Raw genomic sequence first — 14982 nt, forward strand, 5'->3', positions numbered from 1 at the left:
ACATCACTCATCCTCGCTGTCCACTCACTCCTCGCCGTATGTCCCTGCAGTGGTGTTGTCGGAGAGGAGCTGAATAAGCTGTGGATAAGAGGCAGAAATGTGTGGTGGTTAAGCGGACTGCCCACAGCTCTAGGATATTGATGTGATGTGTGCCTGGCAATAAGTTCAAGCCCTTGTGCGGCACAGCCATCTAGGTGGACTCCCCAACCAGCCAGGGAGGCATCCGTGGTAAGGGTGGTCATGGGGCCGGAGGTGGCAAATGGGGTGCCTTGCAGCATCGGTCCCCCAGGTGAGGGAGATGCAGACCAGCCATGGGTCAGTGTCCAGATGGTTGATGTGGGGCCTGCAGACTGAAGGGGGCCAGAGTTGTAGACAGTGAATGTGGGTATGTGGCATCACATGGGGTGCAGGCCACCATATGGCTGAGGAGACAGAGAGAGTGGCGCACTGTGGTGTGTGAGGTATGAGCATTACGTGGGCTGTCAGGGCAGCAAAATGGTCCACCAGGAGGAAGGCCCAAGCTGCCATTGAATCTAAGCATGCCCTGATGTACCCCAGGCATTGTAGTTGGGCTGCGACCACCGCTCCTCCTGGTAGTCTTGTTCTGGCCCAGATAGTTCTGGTTTCCAGTTCTGGTTACTCAGACTCTCTCCCGCCCCCAATCGGTCTCCCCAATCTGCCAGACCTCCTCACCCAGGACCTGGGCAGAGTCCATCATCCCAGCCCAGACCTGCTTCGAATGATGGCCTGGTTTTTGAATGGGGATTGCATGTAGACAATGCCTGCTCCACCCATACTTATGCACAGCAGATGATCTTCCAGTCTAGTGTGCTACACAACGAAATGGAAGCGTTTCACCTCCTGGGCACACCACCACTGTTTCTCTCAAGTACATCTCTCTCCCCATCATCCTAGACTACCTCTTAGAGCTCTTAGTGCCTTGCTCCCATTTGTGGATGGCCACGTGGTGTTTACTTACCCTACCACCACCCAATTTCTGAAAGAGCTGACAAACAGCTTCCCTCTGGTCCTCAAACCTGCCCCTCCTTGGAACTTCAATCTTGTGCTCTCTGCCCTCACCAGAGCGCCCTTCAAGACCCTGGTCACATGCTCTGTCTCACGCTTATCCATGAAGGTCTTCTTCCTTGTAGCCATCACCTCCACTCGGTGGGTCAGCAAACTGGTGGCCATGATGGCTGACCGCCCCCCCCCCCCCCCGATATATGGTCTTCCATAAGGACAAGGTCTCATTAAGTCTTCACCCTAGGTTTCTCTCGAAAGTGGTCTCTGAGTTCTACCTCAACCAATCCATCCATCTCCTGGACTTCCACCCTAAATCTCACGACGCTCCCACAGACAAGAACCTGCAGTCCTTGGATGTCTGCTGCGCACGCACATTCTACCTAGACAGGGCCCACACCTCTCCATGTCTCTTCGTTGCCATTATGGAGAGGTCCAGGGGCCAAGCCTTCTCCTCACTACGCATATCCAAGTGGATATCTGCTTGCATCATGGAGCCCAATACCACACACACAGACCAATGCCACACCAACTGGTAGAATTACAGCCCACTCCACAAGGGCCCAAGCAACCACCTCCACTTTCCTGGCAGATGTGTCCTGGTACGACATCTGCCAAGTGGCGACCTGGCACTCTGTACACACCTTCACCACCCACTACAGCAGTGGTTCTCAAACTTTGTACTGGTGACCCCTTTCATACAGCAAGCCTCTGAGTGCAACCTCCTTTATAAATTAAAAACACTTTTATATTTAACACTATTATAAATGCTGGAGGCAAAGTGGGGTTTGGGGATGGAAGCCGACAGCTCGTGACCCCCCACATAATAATCTTGCGACCACCCTAAGGGGTCATGAACCCCGTTTGAGAATCCCTGCACTACGGCATCGACAGAGGGGCAGCCGAAGATGTGACTGTGGACCATGCCATCCTGCGGATGGCTATACCTCTCACCCATCTTCGAGCTGATGCTGCTTGGTACTCACCCGTGTTTGGAATGAATATACCATCACTTGAAGAGGAGGTTACTTACCTGTAACTGGAGGTTCTTCAAGTTGTGTGGTCCCTATTTGTATTCCAGTACCCACCCACTGTCCCCTCCACTGCAGACAGACAGCCCGATTCAACAGTAAGAGAATGACTAAGGGTGCATCGCCCTGCATGGCCTGTTATAACCTTGCCTGGAGTACGAGGCAACATATGAAGTGCGTGCAGGTCAGTGGACACAGCTGCTGAAAACTTCCGGTGCATGGCATGCATGCGCACTCATGTTTGGAATACAAATAGGGACCACACATTCTGAAGAACCTCCAGTTAGAGGTAAGTAACCTCCTCTTTCTTGTCATACCACATATTAATTTTAAAAAGGTTAACCATTTAGTGATAGGTTACAAGGTAAGTTTGACCCATTAAAACTGTATGCCCTAGTTTGCAGACGATGCCTTCCTAGGGCCCGAGCCCTTAGTCATGTTTTGAATGCATTAGAAGGGAGGGCATATTTGTACTGTAGCAAACACCTAGAGACAGTTACTAATAATTATGCAATTTTGTCCCAAAAAGTTTAATAGTTCCAGTTTTTATATCAGGAAGCCAAGCCATTATGTTAGACAATATATGATAACCAATATTTCACTCTTTCACCCACAGAATGTGAACGGTATAAAGTACCATGCCAAGAATGGCCACAGAACACAGATCCGTGTACGCAAACCATTCAAATGTCGTTGTGGAAAGAGTTACAAGACAGCTCAGGGCTTGCGGCACCATACAATCAATTTCCATCCCCCAGTGTCTGCTGAGATTATCAGGAAGATGCAGCAATAACACGCTGGTCACAAATGTGCCAAGAAATCCTCACCAGCAGTTGCTGATTTTGAAACCAGCCACCTTTTTCAGGGGAAGCATTCAGCAACCCTTGAAAAAAATGAAATGCATGCTTTAAATTTTTCTGTAATTTTGGAATGATGTATCTTTGTAGAGTTAATGATTTTGTACATTTGCACTTGTAATCATCATACCCATTTTCATTACTTTGATATAAGGTGCTAAAAAAAAAGCTATAGGTTCTTCAGAACACTTTCCCCAAAACAAAAATTAGGGGGTGTTGCATATTTAGTTGTACTGCAGTGTTAAATAGGGGCGTGAAGAGGAAAGCTTGGCACTGACATCATTTCAAGATTGTAATGTGGTTGAAGATTTTCAACACATCCGTTCGTGTGTGTGTAAAACCAAAACAATACCACCATTGTCAAACTGGTTAACATGCCTTACATAATGGAGTTTATCAGTGGTGTAGCAAGTCTTTAGGTATTGGAAATATAAATAAGAAAGAATGTTTAACATAATATGCTAAAAATATTTTCATACTTAAATAACATACATAAAAAGGTGTGCTTGCTGTATTTTATATTATCTTGCAAATTCTTTTTTCCCTTTTGAAATGCTGAAAATCTTGCCATTTGAACTAGTAAACAATCACCTTTAGTGTTAGGATTATTACTTTGTTTTTATACAAGATGATGTATTAAGTTCATGCCCATCAAGCTTTTGAGGACCAAGATCCCAGGCCAACTAAATATTTTCTCCTGAAATCTACTGTTAGAAAGACACTTCAAAATACTTAAGTGCAAATTTGTGTGTGAGAGAGAAACAATTCTATCTTCATCTCAGATGAAGTTTTAAAGCACTTTGTAGTTCTCTGTTGCCAACAGATTTAATGTTTTATGCGTTGCCAATTCTTGCAACTACAGTACTAACTTATGCCTGTGGTTGCAAATAAAAATTCTAAGCTTGGTTTAAGGAGGTATGTTATTTGTGTTACGGAAATTTCTAGTGACCCTCCTTCACGTTCATTATATTTTGAAATTTTCTTTGTATATTTTTTGCCTCTTATTGTAGATCACTGCATTCCAATTGGAAATGTCTGTTTAGCTTTACAAATCACTTTGCTGAAATATGACATGAGCCTTACTGAAGATGAAGTGCTTCTTGCAGCCAGTGTCAAAGATTGACTTGAAACAAGAGCCATCATAAAATAACTTGTCTGGACCATACATGAACATATATTGCTTACAGTACCATCATGCCTTGAGCATTCTTCTCTCACAAGTGCTATTCTTTGAAGCTTAGATTAAAAAAAACTATAAAAATTCAGACCTATTTCCCATGAAAACAAATTAAGTGTTTTGAAATGTAGTAACTTTCCTCTCTCCCTGTATTTTGCATGAAAGTTCAGACAAATGGGAAACAGACCTCTCCATTTTTCTAAAACATTTAAAATGAACTTTGAAAGGATGACAATTTTCTGTTAACCAACTATTGACTCCCTCATAATGAGGTTTTAAAGAAGCATTTGCAAAAACCCCATTTAAACCAATTATCTTCTCTTCAGGATTTGAGGCAATGGAGTGTTGTCTGTTCAGTTTAAATGATCCAGACATGAGAATCAACTTGTTGATGTATAAAAGATCTCATTTGGCTACTTCCTACTTCTGAACTGTTTTGGCAGCAGATTGGGACAGCAAGTATCATTTGGCTCTGCTCTAGTGCAAGAAACTATAGGCTGGTTAAGTTAATTTAACAGCTAAACAGTCATAAAAAGTCATTGCATGTAAATTCCTTTCAACTATGAAAATGAAATTCCAGTTTCTATTTACCTATTCATTGTGACAGTATTATTAAACAGGTAAAGACGGGACTATTTTGTTATACTGTGTATAGTGAATGTATTGTACTGTGTCTGTGAAAAGTGTGCTTTAAATTATATTTTCATATGTTTTGTTGGGGACAAAGTACATTAAGTTTGAAAGTGACAGAGGTTTGTTTTAGAACTGAAGGCAACTTAATGAATCAAAATTCCTGTCAAGAAAGCTGCTTATAAATGTAAATCAAATCACATTTAAAATAAACTGCCTCTGACCCAAAACAAATATGAATGCTTTATTATTACTTCTCATTATCTTTAAGGGTGATCGGTTTGATCTGCACAGACTGATAGTATTTTTATGCATTATTCATTTCCTTTTTTGGCAGTTTCTCAATGTAATAATTAAAACCAAATGCACCAAAACATTCGGGCAACCTGCTGAGTTGTCAAATTCTGTGGAATGCTACAAACTATCCTTTAAAAAAGCTACATTAAGATTTTCAAGATGTACCAGTTTTTAGTTGTAGCCACGAGCTTCTTTCCTGTTGTTTCCCACACAAAACACTCTCCAACATTTTTAAAGAAAAAGTGAATTCTTCAGAGGCTGTTCGATAATGACGTCTTCATTCAGAGATTCAAGACTGGCCAGGTAAAGTGTGCATATTCATATTCCCCGTTGGTCCAAAGCAGCCAAGCTTAGGTGGTCTTCAGGGATGGAGGCATGATTTTGAGATGGATAATTATCTGAGGATTTGGGAAGTTAAATAGTAACATGCTGTGGGGGTTTCATACCTGTCTGTAGCCCTTTTTGTGAACCAGTCAGAGCACTAGTTAGGTACTTTATAAATGTAAACAAGTACAAATCTCCCTGCTATACGTATCAGTTGGAGGGGAAAAAAAGATTGCTCGCTTTGTGCAGTAACTGTAGTTCTTTGAGGTGTGTCCCCCTACGGGTGCGCCACTATGTACCCTCCATCTCTGCTTCAGCTTGTTCCTTAGTTCCTTCTTCACACAAATGTCCCCTAAGGAACTATCTGAAGCAGAGATGGAGGAGGGTGCATAGTGGCGCACCCGTAAGGGGAACACATCTCAAAGAACTGCAGTTATTGCACAGTGCGAGTAAGTTCCTCTTCTTCTTCGAGTAGCATCCATATGGGTGCTCCACTTCAGGTGACTTCTACTTAGTATCCCTAGATGGAGGAGGGAGCTTTGTAATAGAGTCCAGAACTGAAGATACTACTGCAAAACCAAGTGCCACATCAGATCTGACAGCACAGATCAGGGTGTAATGTTTTGAAAACATACATACTGAAGCCCATACAGAGGTCCTACATATTTCAAATATTGGTACATTCTTCAGTAATGCCATAGCTGTTGCCTGTGATCTGGGTGAATGTGCTATCACCTGTTGGTGGGTGGCGATGATCACCTGCAGTATTATAACAAGTGATAATACATGGCTATTGAATATCTCAATAGTCTCTGAGCAGAGATCGAAGACCCCGTAGATCTATCTGCAAAAGAAATGAAGAGCCTAGGCCATTTCCTAAATTCCTTGATCCTAGTTAAATAGACGGCCAATGCCCTTCTAACATCCAGGGTCTATAAACAGGATTCCTATAGAGAACACTCTAGCTTCGGGAAAAACACTGGTAGATTGAAAGGAGTGATTAAGGTAGAACACTGATAGAACCTTAGGCAAGAGTTTTGGATGTGGACGTAAAGAGACTTATCCTTAAAGAACACCATAAAGGAGGAATCTGCCATCAAGGCTCCAATGTCCGCAACCCTATGGATCAATGTGATGGTTACTAAAAGGGCCGTCTTCATAGATAAATGTAACAAAGAACAGGCTGCCATTGGTTCAAGCAGAGGTCTCATAAGGTAACTGAGTACCAGGTTGAGATCCCAGGTCAAGATAAGATTTCTAATCTATGGGTAGAGATGCCCCAAACCCTTAATAAACCTAGACAACACCAGATGAGCAAATATGGAGAATCCTACTGGAGGATGAAAGGCTGATTTGTGGCCAAATGGACCTTAATGGAACTGATAACCCCACTTTCTTTAGCTCCAACAGATAATCCAGGATGACTAAAAGGATGGCATCGACGACAATACCAATGGAAGAATCTTTCATTTCTGCAAGTAAGTAGTGCTGGTTGATCTTTCTACTATTCAGTAACCCCTGTTGTACTTCTGTAGAGCTAGAGGATTCTAAACCAATGAACCATCCAGGAGCCATGCCCTGAGGCAGAGAACCGCTAGGTTGGGGTGAAGCACATGACCCGCATTCTCTGACAAGAGATGAGGAATGTTCAGGAATTTGAATGACAGTTGAACACCCAGGTGAAGCAGGTAAGGATACCAACCTTGTCTCAGCCAGGTCAGCACTACACAAATAACTCTAGCTCTGTCCTGTCTGGTCTTGTTCATCACTCTTAGTATCAGCGATGTTGATGGAAACACATAGAACAGACCCTTATTCCAAGATAGAATAAAAACATCTCCCAAGGAATGGTGGCCCAGAAAAAGGGACACTTCCTGTTCTTAAGGGTGACAGAGATCCACCTCTGGCAGTCCCCATCTTAGGAATATGCTACGGATAGGACCCTTCAGTTTTGGTTTTTATTTTATTTAATTTTCCCCAGGAATTTATCAGTTTATTTTGGAGGACTGAAGGACAGGGGGGGGAGTATTCAGTAGATTAATGCTTTGATGAATGGAATTCAGTGTGGTTTGCTGCAGAACTAAAACACAATGCCACTTCTGAGTTTAAGAAAACAATATATCTCTAATTCCCAAATAAAACTTTTCGTTTGAATAAAGAGTTTATTGTTGTAGATGTGGAACTATTAGCCTATAAATAGTTATATTTAATAATTGGGCCACACCATTTGCAACGCATACACTCAACTACATGCTTTTCTGCTATTTTTGAATACTTGTGTTCTGAAACATTGATACAGATTTTCGTTTTCTTCCCATTTTAGTGTGTCAGATTTAAACCGTTATCTGCTAACAGCTTGAAATGTGTACGTGGTGAGTGCGAGATTCATCAGTACGTTCAGATGCACAAGCCGTTCAGAGCTTATGTGCGTGGCCTGTTTGTTTATTGTGTGTAACTTCCAGACTAATACATAGCCTTATTTCAACAGGCAGCTTTTCATATACACACAGACTAACATTTTATCCTAATACATATATCTCATGCAATGTATTATATTTTCCTAATAAAACAAGTTTTTTTATATATATTTGAATGATACAAAAGTAGGGTGAAAATCACGAGGGAAAAAAAACAAATACTTTTTGTAAAGCCCGGGGTTTTTTTTTGGTAAAAATCAGTTTAAACTGAAAACTAAGGGGCTTACCTGTGAAGAACTTGGGTGTCTAACTCCCATTTGAAATTCTGTGAAAAGCATCTGCTGAGGATATCAGCTGTGGTGTTCTGAATACCTAGGAGGTAGACTGCTTAAATCTGGATCTGATGAGCTATGCACAATTTCCATATTTTCATGGCTTCGGAACACAGAAAGGGGGTCTTATGCTTCCGTGCTTAATACAGAACAGACAAGATACGTTGTCCATCATGACCCTGATTGATTTGCCCCTTTTGAGAGATAGAATATGAAGGCAAGTGTTCCTGACACACCAGCACTCCAACAGATTGATGTGGAGAGAGTGCAGGTGGACAACTCAGGAAATCTGAGTTGTGAGGATATTGAGGTTGGCTCGCCAACTCAACTGTGATGCATCTATTGTTAAAGTCACTGAAGGGACTGGGTGACAGAAAGGAACACGTGCACAGATATGGAGTTGATTCTTCCACCATCTAAGGAGTTCCTCACTTGTAGACTCACCATCACCGGTCTGTCCAAGGTGTGTCTGACTGGAGAATAGGTCGTTCTGAGACATGGCCTTGTGGGATTGGTCACAAAGATGCAAGCTGCCATGGTTCCCAGGAGCTGAAGACTATTCCTTATTGTGGTTGGAGGTTGCCCCTGAATTGTCCATACCAGACCCAATAAGGATAAAATCTATCTAAGGGAGAGTAGGCTCAGGCTCTCCATGAGTGCAAATATGCCCCTGCAAACTGTATCTTCTATATAGGGGTTAATGTGGACTTTTTTTTTTTTTTTTTTTTTTTTTTTACATTCAGTTGCAGATCCCAACTCCTGGAACAGACCAAGGACCATCTGGTTGGAAGATAGCACTGCTTCGTAGGAATGGCCCTTGAGTAGCCAGTTGTTGAGATATGGGAAAACGAGGATCGCTTCTAGTTGGAGGTAAAAAGCCAGGACTCTTGAGAACATCCTTGGGACCATGAAAAGGCCGAAGGGTAGCACTCAGTGCTGGAAATTATCCTGCCCTATAGTGAAGCATAATTATTTCCCATGTGATGGGTATATTGTTATATGGAATTATGCATCGTGCAGGTTGAGGACTGAAAAATCAAACCTCCTCCTCTAGAAAAGGAATTATAGCTGCCAGAGCCACCACCCTGAACTTTTGAGACTTTACAAACTTGTTTAGAGGCCTTAGATCTGAGATCGGTCTCCACCCTCTGGCCTCCTTTGGCACAAGGAAATACTTTTACTAAAATCCCTTGCCCTTGTGAGGAGGAAAAACCTGCTCTATTGCTCCTAATCAAAGGAGAGTTCACTTCTTGTCTCAATAAAAGCTTGTGAGAGGGGCCCTGAAGAGGGGCAGGGAGAGAGGGTGGGGGAGGGAGTGATGTAAAATGGATGGTATGACCCACTTGTCTGTAGTGATCCGTCTCCAAAGGGAGAAGTGGGCTAATGGGCACAGTTTGTAAATTCAAAGGTTTGAGAGGATTCGAATCCTCGAGCAACCCATCAAACCTGTTGCTTCAAAGACGGTAATCATGCAGGGCAGGTGGGTGACCCTCTTTCTCTGAAATTTTTGTCTTTTTCTAAGGGATCGGTAGAACTATGGAACCTAGAAAACTGAGCAGGACATGATCTCTGGGCAATCTGTGACGTACTAAATCTTTTGCTATTTGTATATATGCCCATAGATCATAAAGTAGCTCTGGAATCATTTAGTGTGTGCAAGGATTCAACCATGGTTTCTGAGGACAGTTTAAAACGGTCAAAAGCTAGGTCCTCCACAGTGTTCTTCTATGCTTCTTTCAGCACCCCGAGAGATGGAGCCATGATGCCCTGTGCATAACCACCACCATGGACATGCCCCTGGCAGCAGTGTCCAGAGCATCTAAGGATGCTTCAAGAGCAGTTCTGGCCACCAATTGGCCAGATGAACTGAGATGTTAGACTGGAACTGCTCCCTATGTTCTTGTGGCAGATGTTCAATAAAAGCCATGAATCTGTTATCTATAAGCTTAAATTTGGCCATGATCACCTGATAATTTGTGATCTGAATTGCAGGGTTGCTCACAAATAGGCCTTTTGCCTTTTCTGATCCTTGTCATATTGGGTAGACTTACAGAAGTGCTATCCTACCCCTCATTTACCGCATCCACCACCAGGGAGTGAGATGGAGTGTGGGAGAAAAGTAGTATTATGATCCCCTTACTTTCTGATCTGCCCATTTACATGTGAGCAGAATAGTCGCAGGTGTATGCCACACCATCTTAGCCGGATCTAGGAGCATCTCATTGATGGGAAACACCACCCTAGAGGTTGTTGCTGACTGCAAGACATACACCACTTTGTGCTGTGAATCCTTGTCCTCTTCAAAAAGAATTAAGAGTGTCAGCTATCTTCTTTATGAGGTCTTGAAATCACCAACAACCATCAGCCATGGATGGTGGTGGAGGAATAACCACCTTATCTGGAGAGGAGTATGAAATACGTGTTTAAGGGGTGGCCTCCTCTGCTCTAGCTTCTTGTTCCTGAAATGTCTCCTCCTGTGAGGGGTAGGGGAAGAGAGGGCTGTACAACTCTGTCCTCCTTATTAGATGGTCCCCAGTCTGGGGGGCATGTACAGAAGTGGGAGTAGCATGCAAAGTTGGTTCAATCACCCTTGATAATGAACCTGATCTTCCCTATGACTTTCAGAGAATGTGTTCCTAAAGGGATATGCTTGAGAACCCTGTACAGAAATAGAAACAGAGGAGACTGACTGGAAGTCTCCTCCATCTCATCCAAAGGAGAAGCACCTGCAGAAAACAGTGGAGAGTCCTGTGGTACCAGAGGACAGTAGTCTGGAGATCAGGGTCTCGGTACCGAGAGACACTCGGTACCCATGAGGAAAGGGAACTCCAGTTCGTTTGTTATCAAGAAGTCCTTAAGTGTATCTGGAACTCCTAGGATACCAAATACGGAATTGGTCCTGACGTGCTAGCAGAGACCACAGTCACTGAAGCTGATGGTACCACCGATGGTGGGCATACTGAAGTAGATGCCAATAGCATCTGGTGCTGTTTGCTCAATGCTGAGGGTGCGACATGCATGGGTACTTACTGATGGCTGGCCTGAATGCATAGGTACCAACAGCTGGGCTGAATTTAACTGTGCCAGTCCCAAGTGTCTGCTTGCCCTCCTTGCGGTGGAAGGTGCTGAGGCTTTGTTGGAGCCGTCCCTCTCCTTCATGCTATGTGACTTTATGGCCCTGTGGTTCCCAGAAAAGGAATCCTTCGACTCAATGATACGGCGTCGAAGAGGTCGACACTTCAGATCTCACCAGGGACCTGGACTTCTTTGGAGCTGGCTCCCTAAGGTTAGAATCCACACTCCTCTTTTTGGAAGCCTCCCCTGAAGCCTCCCAAGGTATCTCTCTGGTGACAGATGTACTGTGGGGAGGGGCATTGTCTCCTGACCTGACTCAGAAGCTGGCCAAAGGGAGCGTTCTATCATTAGCTGTCTGAGTTTAATCTCCCAGTTTTTCCTTGCACTGGACATGAGGGACAGGCAGAAGTTGCACTTGTGGGAGACATGGGACTCCCCCAAGCAACGGACACACTTTGAGTGACCATTGCTTAAGGGTTATAGTCTCTCAGCAGGAGAGGAAATGTTTGAAACTTGATGAGCCAGGCATGTCCTGCCAGGAAAAAAAGTTTCCCGAAGGGGAAAGAGGAGTAAAGCAATCCTCGCGCTGCTTATCTAACTACAAATACACGAAGATTGTTTTTATAGTTAGTTGTTAACCACTATAGAAATATTAGAAAAGCCAAGTCCACCCAAGGTGGAACACACTAGGACTCCACCTCAGGCCGCGGCAGTTAAGAAGGAACTGAGACCCTTATTTTGCATCGGTATCTGGCACGAGGAGGCATAGGGCACAGGCCAAACAGACACTTCTAATTGAAAATCTCCTATCAGGAGCTCAAGAGGTGCACGTGCACCTGAAGCAAAGCATCTCTAGGGATACTACTCAGAGAAGACACCTTAATTTTGGTAAGAAAGTTCTACCAGTCCTGAATCTGCTTCAAGACAAACTTGGGTTCTGAAGCTGTTTTCAGATTTTGGTGGCCCACACAGCCATAACAAGACTTGTGCCTTTACTAATAATTTTAATCTTTAAAATGTGTTCTGTTTATATATTTTTTATACTAGTAAATAAGAGTCACAATAATAGTGTAACAAAATACTGAGCACTGATTTTAGTACAAATTTTCTAAGAACCCTCGACAGTACTAGTTTTCCTCTCTAATTTCCTCAACAGAATTACAAGACTTAAAAGAAAACATGGAGAAATGATGATGTAATGGCTGCACACTCAGATGTAATTTGTCCATGACCACCAGCTTTAGTTGGGAAAATCCAATCTCTTATTAAACACTGGCCACATAAATGAAAAAGGGAACTGCAGACAACACAATTGTTCAGGTCTTCTCTTCTGGAAGAGAAGCAAATAAGTATTCATGAGAGTAAGTCATCTCTTACTCCAGCTAAGAGAAACTTTTTTAAAAAGTAAATTACATAATTTACTTCTTTAATTGGTTAAAGAAACATAGGGGGAACACCACAGACTCCATGAACAATTTTGTCTTTAATGTAACAAGACTACTGTACAACAGGTGAAAAGCAAATTATTTTATCCAAAGGAACATATTTCTTTCTTGGTTTAGTTAGTACATATTAAAGTAATTCTTTAAATATAAAATGTTTTTAGATATACATACTGATAGTTACATAGTGGAAAGAATGTGCAAAATTAAGATGTCAAAGATTTTAAAAACCCTAGTCCAAAAAAAAAAGAAAAAAGGACAATTTGATTCTGTATGAAAACCATATACGATGAGTTTCTCCAAACAATATTTACTACTAAATGCAAATGAAACTGAATGGTAGCGATTTTTAAACAATTATTTTTTAGTCATCCTAAGCATAACAGTTCCTTTCAATTCATAAAAATACTTCCTTAAAGCATAAATGTACTTTATTTAAAGTTATTCTCTAAGACAAACATTTTATAAGTAAAAGTAAAGTATTTGCCATAAATTATTTTTTGTTGCAAGCATGTAGTCTCTCAATACATGCAATTACATTACATTTCTGAAGTAGATTAGAAAACTATATTTTCATAGGATAAGTTACGTAATGTTCTGAATCAACAGTTATCCAAAGAAATACTTCACAAGGTTACTATGAGAAACATCCTTTTATTACATACTGTAAGTTTTAATATTTAATCATGCTCCAATTATCATGGTCAAGAGAAACCTCCGGTCATTCTGTATAACTGAACAGCACCAAGAAATTAGACTTTGTTTCTGAGGCCAATTACATCCAAGTTCTCCCTGTGTCCTTACAGGTTTCACTAAACAGGGAATAAACACAGACACATATATACAAGGTGAATTTTTTTCCTTCTAGAATATTAGATTGAGAGGCTAACCTGACAATTGCTGATAGGCCAAAGATTTACCTTAACTCCAATTACACTGTAGAGTATTGTATACTGAAAGTAGCATTTAGATATCTGTATTAAGTTATATGAAAGCAGCATTTTCTTTTCTCTAGGTGGACTGCCTGTTGGAGATGTTTTTTAAGCTTGACTACAAAAAAACCCCAAACAAAAATTACTTATACTTATCTAGTCAAAATTTAAAACATTCTGATCAAAGTGCGTCTGAACATGCTTTTCAAAGCCTTGCTGATCATAGTCAGGAGGGAACTGCTCACTGCACATGGGGCACACCTTCCAGTGACTTTCGACATGTTCTTCAAACTTGCTTTGGTCATAGTTAGGAGGAAACATCACTTCACAAAGGGGACACTTCTTGTGCACATCAAAACTTGGGAGAAAAAAAAAAGAAAATGAAACACTGACACAATGTATCATTGAGTAAAGATGAGAAATAAAGGTCTGATCCTGTTGCCACTGAAGTCAATGGGAGTTTTGCCACTGATTTAAATGGGAGCAGGTTTAGCCCCCTAAGTATCCAAGTAAGTGTTTTACAGTTAATTAGAACAGACATTAGCTGAAATGTTCAATACAGTTAAAACAGTTTTATATTGAAATTCCAAAATAACATGGCGTCAAAAAGGTTACATAATTTTGACATAATTCCAGTTACTACTGAATGCAAACTCTACTGAATGTCTTAATGGCCAAGCAAGTTCTTAGGAAACCATTCTCTCTGCTCATAAATGCTTAGTCTGCTCTTAGCAAACATAACACTTTATAAAAGTTCTTAACTAAGGCTCACAATTAGGTTGGCAAAAAAAAAAAAATTCATTTATGTGCCAAAAATATTGTCATGTTCTGTGAAATGAGGCATAATGCCAACAGTCCTCCGAATTGCACATCTAAGAGTGAATTCCCTGGTAATAATGAACACTACTCGGAAGTTCTGAACAGTAACATTTTTTCTTTGAGTTGATGACAGTGCTGAAAGATATGACAAATTTACCTGGAGTCAAAACAAAAACCTGTTCCACGCTCATGTAAGAGAAGACTTGGAGGATCAGGAGCAGAAGGTACAGTCTCATCATCATCCTATGAAAAAATGTGCAGTGTTATCAAGAATATCCACGAGAAAACGTGTTCTCTCAAACACATCTTTAGAGAAAACTTGGGGACTAGATTTTCATTTTTTACTTTGGACCTTCTGAAACACTATTTTTTACTAGAACATACAAAAACCAAGGAACTTGTTAATGAATATAAAAAGCTAAACAAACTGCCTTTTGACCAAGCACCTACACTATAAATCTGTGCCAGTGATATTAGAACACTTCTACCAATACATTTATTAAGGAAATACATTGGTCACCTGACTGCAAATGCCTGGGGCCATATCAGAACAAAAATCCTATGTTAAACCAAATGCAGGGCACCAGACTACAAGGCATAATAACATTTTATGAAGGACTAAAATTCAG

At 41.5% G+C, this 14982-nt stretch overlaps 2 protein-coding genes across 2 annotated transcripts in view; one reads left to right on the forward strand and one right to left on the reverse strand.

Moving 5' to 3' along the window:
- Window positions 1-3150, forward strand: part of JAZF1 (JAZF zinc finger 1) — a 277883-nt gene extending 274733 nt beyond the window's left edge. Inside the window, exon 5 of the mRNA XM_065399829.1 lies at window positions 2668-3150. Within this exon, the coding sequence (XP_065255901.1) occupies window positions 2668-2844 (177 nt within the window). The 3' untranslated portion in view covers window positions 2845-3150. The remainder of the gene's footprint in view (window positions 1-2667) is intronic.
- Window positions 3151-12631: 9481 nt separating this feature from the next.
- Window positions 12632-14982, reverse strand: part of TAX1BP1 (Tax1 binding protein 1) — a 125581-nt gene continuing 123230 nt past the window's right edge. The window contains exons 17-18 of the mRNA XM_065397972.1: window positions 14511-14596; window positions 12632-13892 (exon numbers count right to left, since the gene is read on the reverse strand). Coding sequence (XP_065254044.1) covers window positions 13691-13892; window positions 14511-14596 — 288 coding nt within the window. The 3' untranslated portion in view covers window positions 12632-13690. The remainder of the gene's footprint in view (window positions 13893-14510; window positions 14597-14982) is intronic.

The sequence above is a fragment of the Emys orbicularis genome, chromosome 2, assembly GCF_028017835.1.
Source record: "Emys orbicularis isolate rEmyOrb1 chromosome 2, rEmyOrb1.hap1, whole genome shotgun sequence".
Lineage (NCBI taxonomy): Eukaryota > Metazoa > Chordata > Testudines > Emydidae > Emys > Emys orbicularis.